Below are 14,715 nucleotides of genomic sequence, written 5' to 3'. Positions count from 1 at the left end.
GGATAATATAGTAGCCTTTTAACTAGTGTCTTGGCCTCTTGTTTTTTTATTCTCTGTCCTGACCCTATTAATAAGTGAATTTAAAATAGCAATCTTATTATATTTACCTGCTTTAGAACCAATCCTGATTTTCATGTAACATGTCTTTAAAATTGGGTATGTTTTTAGGGGCAAAATCTTTGTTTAAGGACTTTTTAAGCTTCAGTAATCTCTTGTGTATTTACTTTGAATAAAGTGATAAATATACCAAAACTCAATTACAGCTTAAGTTAAGGAAAGGGAATATATGGAGTTTTATATAGAACCCACAGGAGGGTGGGGACGTGGACTTGGGAACGGGCAGGAATGAAGCATCTTAAGAGGCCAGGAAGCAGAGACCATAACAGCCATCCTACAGCAGATGATGGAATGGTTGCCAGTCAATTTTAGTATCTTTATCCCTCCGCCCAGGATGTCATTTCCAGAGAAGGAGCATCTGCTTGCCCTTACTTGCCCACCCTTGGTATCAGTCAAGGGTCTGTTTCTAATTTGCAGTTGTTTTTCACCAAATTTGACATTATGCACTGGATTTAAGAAATCTTGAATCCCATTGAGCCATGCAGATGTTTTTGGATTGTGGTTAAAAACCCATCCATGACAGTGGAAGGAAATATAGGATTTCTCTCTGTGGCTATAAACAATAGATTCATGAAATGGCCTCCATTTTGTCAACTATCTTGCTGATGTGTAGAATTTTCTACTTTAGGTCATCCCTTTTAAATACTGGATATTTCAAAGAACATTTGTCCCATACGTAGTCACTAGTTTCTTTCCTCAGCTACTCGTTTTCGTGTCACTAATGATAAGCTGGTGGATGGTTGTTTTGGGTGCCCCCCACCCTGTGGCACACAGTATGTATGAATAAATGCATGTAGATAGATAAATATGTAAACACTGTAATGGTTTTATATGACATAGTTTTATAGTTTTGCATTTTTCATTCTAGTACATCATGACTCCTAGGTCCCTTTTCTTTGGCTTTCCCGTATTTCTGAGTCTAAGAAACATACCGTTAGTTTCTTTGTATTGACTATGCCCCTAGGATGGAATAAGTAATAAAATATAGAGTAGAAACTCCATCAAGTTACATATCCTGGGAGGCTAAGTTACCTTTGTACTCACTCTCCTAATCACAGGTGGGGGAATTATAGGAGATGCTGAAATGGAATCCTGGCACTGGGCAGTATGCCCTTTCCTGGGCAACTAACGAAAAGCTGTTTTTCTGCCAGGATGGCATCTGGTTTCTGGGAACCATGTGTGTCTTCCCTTCACCCTGACTCTGATGTAAATACTGATAGAACACACGCCAAGCAGTAATGATGTGGTATAATGTGAGTGATAGACTTCTTGCAGAGTCGCCTTCACAGTTGTTTGCTGTTCTGAAATTACCCCCTCTTTTTCTCCTCCTCCTATTTTGATGATTAAATGAGTACTTTCAAAAGAGCTGATATACGCAGGGAAAAAAGCCAGAGTAGTCAACTGATAATTGTAAAGTTTGTATTCCCTTTGACCTGCAATCCTATTTCCTGTAATTTGCCAGAAATCATAATCATAAGTTGAAAAATTCATTTCAGCATCAACTACTTAGTGAAAATTTGAGAACAACCAAAATTTGTAGCAGTAGAGTAACCAACTTCATAAAATGCGTGTATATATAGAGATAACACACACACAGGAATATTATGCAGCCATCAAAAACAATAGTATAGTTTTATATATTTTTTGATTTGTAAAGATACTTTGTGGTACGGAAGAATGTTGATGACACAGTGACTGAAAAGCAAATTGCAGAACAGCATTTATGTGTTCCCATTTATATAAAATTGTGTACTTCTGTGTGTATTTTATTCATGGAGCAATGTCTGAAGATATGTTTAAACAATGGTCATCTCTAGTGGGTGGATTTGGAGATTTCTTTCCTAGTTGATAACCCATGCTGGGAACCAAGATGATGATGTTGAAATTCATCTGTCCGTTTTAGTGAATTTTATACGACACTAATAGTTTTTATGAAATTTTAATATTTGTGATTAATAATTATGGTTCTTGCATCTCATTTCTAGATTTTTTAAATATTACAGAGCCTGCAAAACATGAAGACCACAGTTGGTTTCTTGACTACACTAGACTCAGATATCTTAGTGTTTTAATTATATCCTTAGCCTCTGCCTTAGCTTATACATTTTCTGAGGATAGGAGCTGTATTTGTTAATCTGCATATCACTTGGCATAACATGTGCTAGAAATAGACAGCCTTTTAAAAAAAATCCTTAAATGTGAAATATATTCCCACTAGTTTGTATAACAAAACATTTTCTGTTCTATTCAGGTGTAGAGTTCGGTGCTCGAATGATAACCATTGATGGGAAACAGATAAAACTTCAGATTTGGGATACAGTAAGTATAGCAAAAATACACTGGATGACCTCAATAAAGTTGTTTTATAAAATTACATTATACGTTTGTTCTGTTTTAATGTTATTTTATGCCTGTTATGGTTTGTTAGGCACCAACACCCCTGCAGCCATGATGGAAAATGTGGTACCAGAAAAGATTCATTTTTATTATGCAGTGTTTTCAAACAGCGGTACCCGAGGTGTCAGGTTTTGGTGAACATATTTGAGCGAATGCTCAGTCTAGGGGATCTAAACAGAAATGCTCTAGAAACTATGTTTTTAAGAAAATCAAGCAGTATGTCTAACATACACGTAAGAAGTAAAATACGTGAATGTCAATACGATAGTCACTTGATCTGACAGTTTATTCATTTATTTTAAAAGTATGATTTAGTTCCAACCACTTGAAGCTACCTTGCTCCAGTTCCTGATTCTGTCATTTATATTCATTGAGTGCCTATTACATATCTCGTTATGTAGTGTTTTAATGGCAGTTTCTCATCTGAACCACAGAAAATGATTTGAGTGACTGTTTTCTTTGTTTTCCTGTATTATGCATAAAAGAGAAGTTACTTTATTATATACAATGGATGCTTTAAGGTAGAGGTTCCCAAACTTTTTTGTCTCAGAATCCCTTTATACTTTAAAAAATTAGCGAAGACCTCAAAGAGCCTTTGCTTCTGTGGCTTATAGCTATCAGTATTTACCATATTAGAAATTAAAACTGAGAAACTTATTAAATAGTTAATGATTAATTCATTGTAGAATAACCATAATAAACTCATTGTATGTTAGGATAAATGATGCAATTTTTATGGAAATTAACTGTTTTTCCAAAACAAAAAAACTATACTTTTCCAGTGTGAAGAGTGCCATTCTGTTACCTTTTGAAAAATCTCTTTACTGTCTGCTTCATAGAAGACAGCTGGATTCTCATATCTGCCCCTGTATTGAGTCTTATGTGTTGTTTTGTTGAAGTATATGAAGAAAATAACCTCACACAAATAGGTAGTTGGGAAGTGGAGGGTCTCATGGACCCTTAAGGACTCAGGGACACCCCAGGGTCAGGGATCACACTTTGAGTACCACTACCTTAGGGCAGTTAGGACTTAATTCTTCACAGAACCCCAGTTGAGAAAAACCAAAAGGTCTCCTACAAACAGCATCTCTCTAAACTAGTAAATGAAATATAAAATATGGGGAATTTTATCATCATATACCCCGGTCTTTTTTTTTTTTTTCTCCTAATCATGCAGTCTTAGTGTCTCACCTGTCACCTTTAATAGCCATTATTGAAGGAAGGCACCTTGAAGAATATTCAGTCTCACAGAGTGGATTCGCAAGAAGACCAAGCAAGTTTCTGAAGGCTGATCCTTCCCATGCATCACACAATCATCCTTGAAATGGAAAACCCCAAATCTCTATCTTGCTCTGTCCCAGAGTTATGCATTGGACTCTGTGTTTTTATGCTTTCTTGTTTCCTCTTTTTGCAGTAAAGATTTATGCTTTTACCATTTCTTAGTGTTTTCCCCTCCCAGCCAGTAGCACCTCATAACTTTGTGGATTTATATTCTTTGAGGGGATATGACTTCAAAACTGCATTTCCATGCAAGACAAAAGTAAAATATGCACAGTCCCTTCTTTCCTAAAGATTTAAAATTAATGATCTCTAACCAAAAGGAAGTATTTTCTACTTCTGTATTAAAAGTTTCACTTCTTTTTCAGAAGTGATTGTTTTAACATAAACCAACTTGCTTCCTTAGCTAATAAACTTGGGCAACACACATCCTGCAGTGTAGTGTGAACCAAACTACTTGCTATTCTTTAATAAATATGTTTTTCATACCTTGTACTTTGCATAAATACCTGCTTTGCTTGAAGTACTTTTTCCCCCTTTTCTGTTTAAGACTAGCTCAGATATCAATACTTGCGGAGCCTTTCTGACCCCCATGGGATAGCTGGTTGTCCCCATAAGATTTTATGCATATTTCTGTTATAGCTCTTACCCCGTTGTTATCAGAGTTTTTTTGTTCCCATATTTACCCTCCTCAGAATAAGCATCATGAGGGAAAGAACCATCTATGTCTTATTCAACTTTGTGCCTTGTTTGTATTCTTAGTTTATACTGGTTGATGCAATGTTTGGTAAATTTTACTGAATGAATATGTGAAATATCTATCTCATTCTGTCTAAGCAACTTTAGGATCATTGGAAGTGCTGAAAAGATACCATCTCCTAAAATACATGGTTTCAAAAGGAAAGATTAATATAGTAATAAAAATTGTGTGATATTTTAGGCACAAACCACCTCATTGTAGTTCATTTTGTTTATTCAGTTGTTCTTCTATCCTTAAGGTATTCTCTTAAATAATCCCTCCCCTCTTTTCGAAACTTGAACAAATCATTCATTCCCCAGTTGTTTTCTAGATTAACTAGTCATGCCTTCTTTTGATAAGTGCCTTTTTTCCCCTTAGCTTATGAGTTAATTGTTTTACCTGCAGTGATCTTTCAAAAGAAATCTATAATAATTACTTATGCTGGACAGTATGAAAGGGAAATAGAACAAAAACAACCCTCTTGTTCACACTTCCTCTGAAGGGCAGGGGGTGGTCTTCTTTCTCCTTTGTCTAACACGGAGAGACTGGTGTCTTTGAAGACATCGTGACCCCCCCCAAAAGAATTCCAGGGCTTCCAAATGGAGGGTGCTAGGAACTATGGCCTGTTCCAGATTTTAAGGACTGTTCAAAAAACTCTGTTAACTTATGAAAGTTTCTTGAGTCTCTGCCCTACAGGTTTTCCTCTTATCATTGGTTTTCTTCTTTCATAGCTAACTTCCGAAACTGTTTAATAGATGTTATCTGACACACATTAAGGTTGCTCCCACACTTAGTTTATATCTGGTGAAACACAGTTTCCCATGTCGTTAATGTTTTGTAGTGTGTCTATACATTTGTATAGCAAGCTGTGTTTTTAGTAGCAAGGGTCATGGCTGTTCCTGGCCCAGGATATTTACAAAACCATCCCAGAGTCCTTCAGGGAAAAATTTGCCAAATGTTATGGTTTGTTTCATCAGCCTTAAGAAACTGAATTTTTGTTCCCAATGACTGAGTCTCAGTATCTTAGGATGTTTGTCATCCATTTATATGGATGTACATATGTTTATATATATCTGTTTCCATTCATAATAAAAATAAATATAAGGGGCTTTCCTTGCAAAATTTCCACATCCAGCATCTTTGCTTTCTTTCAAAAATAGTAAGTACAGCTGCCAACAGATACTCCTTGAAGGCCTTGCCAGAAGCAGTGATAATAGTTATCAGTGTATCCTTTAAAGCACTTTCCGCTGCCCCTGTTGTAACCTTTTTTCTTTTACGGGAAGTCAAATGTTTGATATTCCTGGTATCTGTCAAGGTAAGTCAAAGGAGAAACATGCCTTGTACCCAATTCCATTCTCACTCTCAGACGCTCATCCAGTCTTTACCCACCTTTTTCTATTCTTGCTTGTCTTTTGCTTTTTGTTACTTTTTCAGTTGCCTTCCCAGCATATCCAAATTTTATTCTCCCCCCAGAATTTGTAGTTTGGATGTTTTAAGTCCATGTGTCTGTTCAGCTTCCCTGAAAATATTCTTACATTAGACTGTCAAATATTTTTCCCATCAAATAAAAGTTAGTAAAACTATGTAAAAAATCATGTGAAACCTATATGCTAAAAGTTCCTTTTCAGCAAATCAGAGGCATTTTTTGGTCTTTTGTAAAATGTGTCAGTTCATATCCAACTTCTTACCCCCAAAATGAGAATTTCTGTTGTCTCAATGGAGCAGTGAGGATGGATGACCAGAATTCAGTGGGGCTAGAGAAGGAGCCTGGAGCCAAGCCTGGGAAGCAGCCCTGCCTCTGCCACTCCTCTTGCTCCCACCCCCCAGCCCCAGGAGCTGAGAGGCCTTTGGAGGTCCAGCTGTTTCACCTCCTTTGGCAGCTGTTTATCAGCATTTTCTTGAACAACCACAGGGACAGGAAACTATCTTAGACATGTCATTCTACATTAATGTTTACCTCCCACCTGTGGTCTCCAGTTTCTCTTACATGGCAGTGTTAGAAGAATCTGAAGTCAGCAATTGCATCCTGAGTCTTTTTTCAAAGTAACTATTCTTAAATTTGTTAAAGCATTCAACATCTCTTGTTTCCTAGATATTCACAACCTTTATTTCTCTTCCCAGAATCTACTTTAATTTCTGTATGAAACTCCCTTAAAAGACCTAGAATTAAATAGTCCCAGTTGACTTCTTCTCCATCCTTGCTGTGGTCACTGAGGCAGCCTAAAAATTACTGTGATTCTTAACTGATTCTAATCTTGCTGTCGTCCCAACCAGAAGTCTTGCTCTTGTGTGTAGATTTCAAAATCTTTTTCCTCGATGATAGCAGTTCCTTGATCACAGGTCTAGATTTTTAAGTTGAGTTTGTTTAGTAAAGTACCTGAGATTCCATGCTTGAGCACTGGATAACTTATTTGGCTACTTAGAAATCCTTTTTTCTTTTTGGCTCTTGGCTGTGTTCTGTGTAGCTGGAGTTGTTAGATAAATGACTAACAGTGCAAGTAAGAGGTATTACTGTAATACTGATTCTCACAAATCTTAATTTTCTAACTTTATTGGCTGTTTGGGATCAATCAAGATAACATATTTGAGTGTCCACTCTAAATATACGTCAGTGTTCTGAGTTAGGCTATCCCTCAAGGAGAACTAAGGAGGAGAAAAGCATTTGAGCAGTGTGTTCATTTTATCTAATCAATAGTATTGGAACCAAATGATCACATGAAATTGCTTTTGGATTTGTGAGGAGAAAAGGATAAGTATAGGCTGTGGTAGGCAAGCTTCCTAGCTTTGTGAGAAGATTAGGGGGCTTGAACTGGTCCTCAAAGGGAATAGAAATTGGATAAGTAGATAGAGGAGAAAGATTTTCAGGCAAAGAGTTAAACAGAGGCACAAAAGCAGGAATATTCAGAATATGGGCAGAATACCAGTAGAAAAAAAAATGGCTGTATGAACAAGACTTTTATGGAATAGTAATATAAAATTCTAGAGAAACAGATAGAGATCAGATTCCCAAGAGCTTAGGACTTACGTTCAGGGTAGAGATTTTTTTAACAGTAGCTTGATGTGTGTGAAGTTGTATATTATGGATATAACAGAAGAGGAGGAGGAGTTAAGTTGCCAGACTGGTTACTACAAAAATTGTTTCAACGGAAAGACTTAGGCACGTGGAGAAGCCAATTTGGGGGAATCTTTATCTGGCAGTTGGAGGTCAATTTTAAAGGTATTGGGGCGAAGAATCAAGTTTATTTAATTTAACAATCCTCACATGGAAAGTGGAGGACTACAGGCTTCTTTTTCACACGTGTTCTGTGCTCTAATTTTAGTAGTAAGCGTCCTCAGAATGAGCATGCCTGTTACCTCCTGAGGCGGACTTTTCTGTACTGCTTTTTTGCATATCTGGTATCTTGCTGATTTTTTTTTTTCCCAGAAACCACAGAGCTGTATTGTGAGTTGGCAGCTCATGGTCTACTCTGGCCGTCCCAACCAGGTCTTTCTGGTGCTGTGCACTTAGTTCCTGTCTCATGAAATGCATTTTCCTTTATACCCTTAGCTGCTGTTAAGAGTCCCTTTCTTTTTGTTTTTGTTTTTGTTTTTTTTTTAAACAAATCCTGGGCACAAATTTTATTTTATTTATTTATTTATTTATTTATTTATTTATTATAAATTTATTTATTTAGTTTTGGCTGCGTTGGGTCTTCATTGCTGCGCGCGGGCTTTCTATAGTTGCGGCGAGTGGGGGCTACCCTTCGTTGTGGTGCGTGGGCTTCTCATTCCGGTGGCTTCTCTTGTTGCGGAGCACGGGCTCTAGGCGCACGGGCTTCAGTAGTTGTGGCACGTGGGCTCAGTAGTTGTGGCTCCTGGGCTCTAGAGCACAGGCTCAGCTGTTGTGGCGCACGGGCTTAGTGGCTCCGCGGCACGTGGGATCTTCCCGGACCAGGGCTCGAACCCGTGTCCCCTGCATTGGCAGGCAGATTCTTAACCACTGTGCCACCAGGGAAGTCCCAGGAGTCCCTTTCTTTTGATACAAAGAATTCTATATCCTGTTCAGTTCCAAGCTTCTAAAATTTCTTGAAGCCAGCATCTTACAGTGGAGAGGATCAAAAATATCTATATGCCCTAAGTTGACGTTCTTTTTCATTTAAAACAATATCAGTCGATCACAGTTTGAATAGGTTTATATTAAAGTGCTTCTTAAAAACTAGATTACTTTGCTTTAATGTGATCAAGATAACCATTGGGCTAGCTTTCTGCAGTTAGTTGTTTAACGGTTTGTTTATAGCTGGAGAAGCCGTAATAAAGCACGTTATTGGGGCTTCCCTGGTGGCACAGCGGTTGAGAATCTGCCTGCCAATGCAGGGGACACGGGTTCGAGCCCTGGTCTAGGAAGATCCCACATGCCGTGGAGCAACTAGGCCCGTGAGCCACAATTACTGAGCCTGCGCATCTGGAGCCTGTGCTCCGCAACAAGAGAGGCCGTGACAGTGAGAGACCCGCGCACCGTGATGAAGAGTGGCCCCCGCTTGCCACAACAAGAGAAAGCCCTCGCACAGAAATGAAGACCCAACACAGCCAAAAATAAATTTAAAAAAAACAAAAACAAAAAAACACATTATCGGGCAAGACTTATGTTAAGGCTACCAGCACCACTGACAGAGACTAGGCCAGAGTGGTGGGTGTTGTCCCGACAAGCCAGGTCTTCAGATTTTGGAAACTGTTCTGAACACTGATCTTCGCTTATTACACAGTGATCCTAGATTTCAAGGTGCACAGTTATCTTCACAGCCCTCACTTGGAATGTTTCATTTTTTATTTGCTGGAGTTTTAGATTTTGTAATGATGGGCGAAATCCATCCAGATTCAGTGGATTCAGTATAAAGTGATGCATTATATACATTATTTCCATATTGCAACATGTTTGTTCTTTGTAAAACAGTTCAGGAGGAATGGGAATGGTATATAGATATGTGCTTTTCCTAAGCTTTTTCCCTTTTACTATTTCTTATCTAGACTGGAAACACTGAAGTTTTAGATCTTATAATTCTCTGTAAGATCTGTAGCAGTGTACAGTTAACCCTTGAACAATATGCGTTAGGGTTGCCAACTCCCACACAGTCTAAAATCTGGGTCTGATTGATAATCGGGCCTTCCTATCTGTGGTTCTTCCTATCCGCAGTTCTTCCGTGTCCGTGGATTCAACCAGCCTCAGGTTGTGTAGTACTGTATTGTTTGCCATGGGGAAAAAAACTCCACATGTAAGTGGACCCACACAGTTCAAAATGGTGTTGTTCAAGGGTCAACTGTATTCATTTTAACTCCTCCCACAAAAGGTCCCACCAAGATTGATTTAAAGAACTTTTACCTTTGCTCATTGTTTAGGCTTGGGAGATACAAAAGCCTAAGCTTGATTTTCATTTTGAACTAATATTTATCTTTTTTTGTATTGTTTGCCACATGATCCTTCCTTGGTATATATAATCCACGCTGTTCTAGCCCTTAATTTTCCCATGCTAAGCAGTTAAAGAAGAAATTCCCATAATGCTTGAGTTTTGAACTTGGATTTGAAAGGATTTTTTGGGAAAGATGTATCTCAATAAATTATATAAAAATAACTGTAATTAATTTCATGCTTCCAACTAGTATCATCTAGTGTTTTAACCTCAAACTCTGTGAAACGAGTTGGCCATTTTTACAACACTTTTATGTGATGGCTTTCTCAGTATCTAATTTATCATAAGACATTATTCTAAGTGCCAGAAATGCTTTCGGGTTACCGAAAGAAGGTCTAACCTTTAGTTTCCACTTGGGAGAAGTTATTTTTACTGAACTTAGTATGTCAGGACTTACTGATGTCCATTCATTTAGGTGGGATGGAGTAATGACCATTTTGTGCATTTGACTGAGACATTAGAATTCATTCTTGCACTCAGCAGGCTTTCTCTGCATGCCTGATGTGTGCCAGACCCAGTGCTAGGCACCGGGGCTGGGGGACAGGGGTGTAGTGGGACGGCAACAAGAATTACAGCATTGAGTATCGGTGTTAGCACAGGGCAGAACCTGACTGTCCACGTGCATTCTGAGGGTGGGAAGGGCTTAATATTTACACTTGGAGATCAGAACTCAGAATATGGAAACATGAGTATTTTTCAAGGACTTAGTAGATTTTGAATACAAAAATTGTGGAAACTGGCTTTGTTTACTTAATTTACATGCTTATTTTTTCTCAGAGGTAGAAATTAAGTGATTAAAAATAAGAAAGTGTTTTTGATACGAACTGTCTCAATTTTAAACTCAGAGGCAAAAGGCATATCCCACACAAGCCTTTCTTAAAAAGCAGAACATTAGTGCCACTGGTAGAAGGGAAAGTAACTAATTTTGCATAATCTCTGAAGTCTGTTTTCACAAGTGGATATAAAGATGACTTTTTGTCCTGTTGCCTTTTGACAAGCATTTTATATCAAATAACAGAGAAAATTGATTAAGTGTAGAGAAAAAAATTTCATAAATTCAGAACCATTTTCTGTTTTTCATAATAAAATGATTGCTCAAAGAATTCCATCCGATGACTGTTGAAAGCTCACTGCAGTTTATGATATAACTGATAAAATCTGCATCCTTGGCCTTCCAACAACCTTTACACCAGCAGATGGTGGGCGTAAAGATGTCATTCATCATTTATTTACAATGGACTTTATTTATTCTAGTGTCAACAGCTGCCCCAGGGAGTGGGTTATTGAATTCAAATGTGAGGCTCTGGGTTATTTGCTTCCTTTCAAATTTGTCTTCAGAGCTTAGTTGCTAGGAGTCCATTCTGTGCTCTAATAATGATTCATGTATTGTGAAGCCATTCAGTAAATTGGGTTGTCAGGGATTGCCAAAAAAGGTTTAGAGGTCTTGTTTTGGGGGGTGGGGGGTTGTGGATTGCATGTTCGTCTGGTTGACTTGAGCAGTAGTGGTATTATGTGACTTTTTGCTAAGACTGGTGAAGTTAGGATTTCTTCTTTTCCTTTATGTACACATTCGCTACCTGTCCGTATTCTACATAGGAATAATAAGAAAATGTAGAGGACAGTTTGTTAAAGGAAACTATCAACCTTTTCTTCTCTCCTCACAGGCAGGGCAAGAGTCCTTTCGTTCCATCACAAGGTCATATTACAGAGGTGCAGCAGGGGCTTTACTAGTGTATGATATTACAAGGTGAGAACGTGTAAAGTTTTTGGTTCAGTAGTCAGTGCAGAGAATTTTTCTAAATAAATATGATTATCAGTAATGAAAGTATAGCTTTGCCTTTATGTCCTGGCTATCTGCCTTTAAAACTTATGTATCTTGAATTAACTTTAAATTTACTACAGAAATCTGTAACTAAGTTATTCTCTTATATGAATAAGCACCCCAAGTTGATAAATTTAGTAATGATATTTATACATTGGAATTTCCTAAAGTGAGGTTACATTTAATTCCTAAACTGAACTATAGTCAGTGAGCTCTGACTCCAGATACTGTACTTAAAATCTGTTTCCTACTTGGACATGGCTAAAAATAATTATCTTTAATGGAATGTATACTGTTCATTGTACACCACTAGGGGAAATACTTTGAAAACAGTAATCAAATTATCATTTATGTTTAGAAGAGACACATTCAACCACTTGACAACCTGGTTAGAAGATGCCCGCCAGCATTCCAATTCCAACATGGTCATTATGCTTATTGGAAATAAAAGGTAAAAAGACTCTTTTAAAGCTTTTTTACATAATGATGAAGACTGGATAGCTGTTATATGGTAACTGTTCATGTGGTAACTGTTAAAGTGCCTGTCTTGTACATTGTCCAAAATGTTGTTATTGATTTCTTAAATTATAAAAATTTTAAGATACTAAGATGTTTCTTTTGTTTTTTAAAATGCAGATAATAAGCTTTATTGGAAATTATTATTTGAAATAGTTTTTATTGGAAGCTATACTTTAAAGAATACTCTTAAGTAGGTTTATCTGATTAGTAATTTAAAATAAAACCCACTGATAATGTTTGGTGGTTAGGTCACTGTTCAGTATTACCAAAAACACTTGGCAGTATAAATAAGGATCTGTGCAGAACTCAGAAAAATATTTTTTTCCCTTCTTCATGACTTAATGTGTATTATATGACTTAATATAATACATAGATTAATCAGGTGTATTTCTACTTAAAAGGCCTGAAACACTTTTAATATTGTTTAGTAGATATCACGTTAGTACTTTTAAACTTACCTCTAAGACTTACATATTAGTGTCATGCTAATGTTGTTTTTTCAATCTTATTTTACTTTATATATCTAGGGATCATTATTTGCAGTGAATGTCCTTGTGCTCTACATTTAAAATGATAGTACATGGGAGAACAGTTTCTTGACCATAGTTTCTATAAACTTTCAAGAGTGTAGGAAAGTTTTCACTAGTTTAGTAGAAAATTACAATGGTAACCATTAAAACTAGTATTTTTTAATTTGTTTGTTTGTTTATTTATTTATTTATTTATTTATGGCTGCATTGGGTCTTCATTGCTGCATGACGGCTTTCTCTAGTTGCGGTAGGCAGGGGCTACTCTTTGTTGCGGTGCGCAGGCTTCTCATTGCCGTGGCTTCTCTTGTTGCAGAGCACGGGCTCTAGGCATGAGGGCTTCAGTAGTTGTGGCACGAGGGCTCAGTAGTTGTGGCTTGCAGGCTCTAGAGCACAGGCTCAATAGTTGTGTCTCACGGGCTTAGTTGCTCCATGGCATGTGGGATCTTCCCGGACCAGGGCTCGAACCCGTGTTCCCTGCACTGGCAGGTGGATTCTTAACCACTGTGCCACCAGGAAAGTCTTGTCAATTAATTTTTTTGACAAAGATGCCAAGGTTCAGTGGGGGAAGGGGTAATGTTTTCATCAAATGGTGCTGGAACAATTGAATAGCCATGTGCAAAAAAATTTACCTTGACCCTTACCTCACACCATATACAAAAATTAACTGGAAATGGATTATAGACCTAAATATAAGAGTTAAAAGTATAAAAAATATTCTAGAAGAAAGCATATAAAATCTTAGGGATTCTGGTTTTGTCAAACATCACTTAAATAGGAAAGATTAACTTACCAAGTATTGGCAAGGATCCAGAGGAACTGAAACTCTTGCACTGCTGGTGGAAATGTAAAATGATACAACCGTTTTGCAAAACAATTTGGTGGTTTCTTTAGAAAATAAACGTACATTTGCCATACCACCTAGCCACTTCACTCCTAGGTATTTACCCAAGAAAAACATGCTTTACACAAAAAATTATACACAGGCTCTCACAGTGGCTTTATTTGCAATAGCGCCAAACTGGAAGCAACCCAAAATTCAATTGACAGGTGAATGGATAAATTGTGATACAGCCGTACAATGGAATACACTGAGCGATAAAGAGGAATGAGCTATTGATATATGCAGCAAAGTGGATGAATCTCAAAATAATTATGCTGAGTGCAAAAAAAAAAAAAACAGACAAAAAGAAAACATACTATATGATTCCATTAATATAAAACCCCACAAAATACAGACTATTCTCTAGTAGCAGAAAGCAGATCATTAGTTGACTAGGGTACAGGGGAAGGAAAGGATGGATTATAGTGGGGAATGAGGAAACTTTTGGGAGACTGATGGCTTCACCAGGTATACATACGTGAAACTCATCAAATTTTATATTAAATGTGCAGTTTTTTATGTCAATTATATTGCAGTAAAACTGTAAAAAAAAAAAGTAATATAACAAATATTATACTGCATAGATTAGATTTTTTTAAGTGTTATTTTAATTGAGGTTTGCTGTTAAGCGAAGATACAGTTGTCCTTCCACATCCATGGGGGATTGGATTCCCCACAGATATCAAAATCCTTTTAAGAATAAGGCTATTGGAGGGAAGCTTTAGTCTTTGTAATATGGAAGTATTCATACTACCATTCAGTGATGATGTGTGAAATAATGAGAAGAATATTTGAAGAATAAAGAGAATTTTCATAGTTTTGTCTTACCGGTGTTTTCCTTGTGTCTGAAACAAGGTGGCTGGCACCTTACTGGTGGCTTAAATTTGGTTGCTGCCCATAGTTCAGTTGTGAAAAGAAAGAGCAAAGTATAGTATGTACAAAAGATGTTTCTAATGATTGTAGATGGGTAGCTCTTATCATTAGCATAC

The 14,715-nt window shown here is 37.2% G+C and overlaps 1 protein-coding gene across 4 annotated transcripts in view; it reads left to right on the top strand.

The window, feature by feature from the left end:
• The window catches only part of RAB2A (RAB2A, member RAS oncogene family), a 77,140-nt gene that overhangs the window by 33,203 nt on the left and 29,222 nt on the right, over positions 1 to 14,715 (top strand). For all 4 annotated transcript variants that reach the window (XM_057532113.1, XM_057532114.1, XM_057532112.1 and 1 more), the window contains 3 exons: positions 2,369 to 2,436; positions 11,640 to 11,722; positions 12,156 to 12,248. In XM_057532113.1, the coding sequence (XP_057388096.1) occupies positions 2,369 to 2,436; positions 11,640 to 11,722; positions 12,156 to 12,248 (244 nt within the window). The remainder of the gene's footprint in view (positions 1 to 2,368; positions 2,437 to 11,639; positions 11,723 to 12,155; positions 12,249 to 14,715) is intronic.

This window comes from Balaenoptera acutorostrata, chromosome 17, assembly GCF_949987535.1.
Source record: "Balaenoptera acutorostrata chromosome 17, mBalAcu1.1, whole genome shotgun sequence".
In the NCBI taxonomy this organism is placed as follows: Eukaryota; Metazoa; Chordata; class Mammalia; order Artiodactyla; family Balaenopteridae; genus Balaenoptera; species Balaenoptera acutorostrata.
Note: the sequence above shows the minus strand (reverse complement) of the source record. Positions and strands in the feature narration are given on the sequence as shown.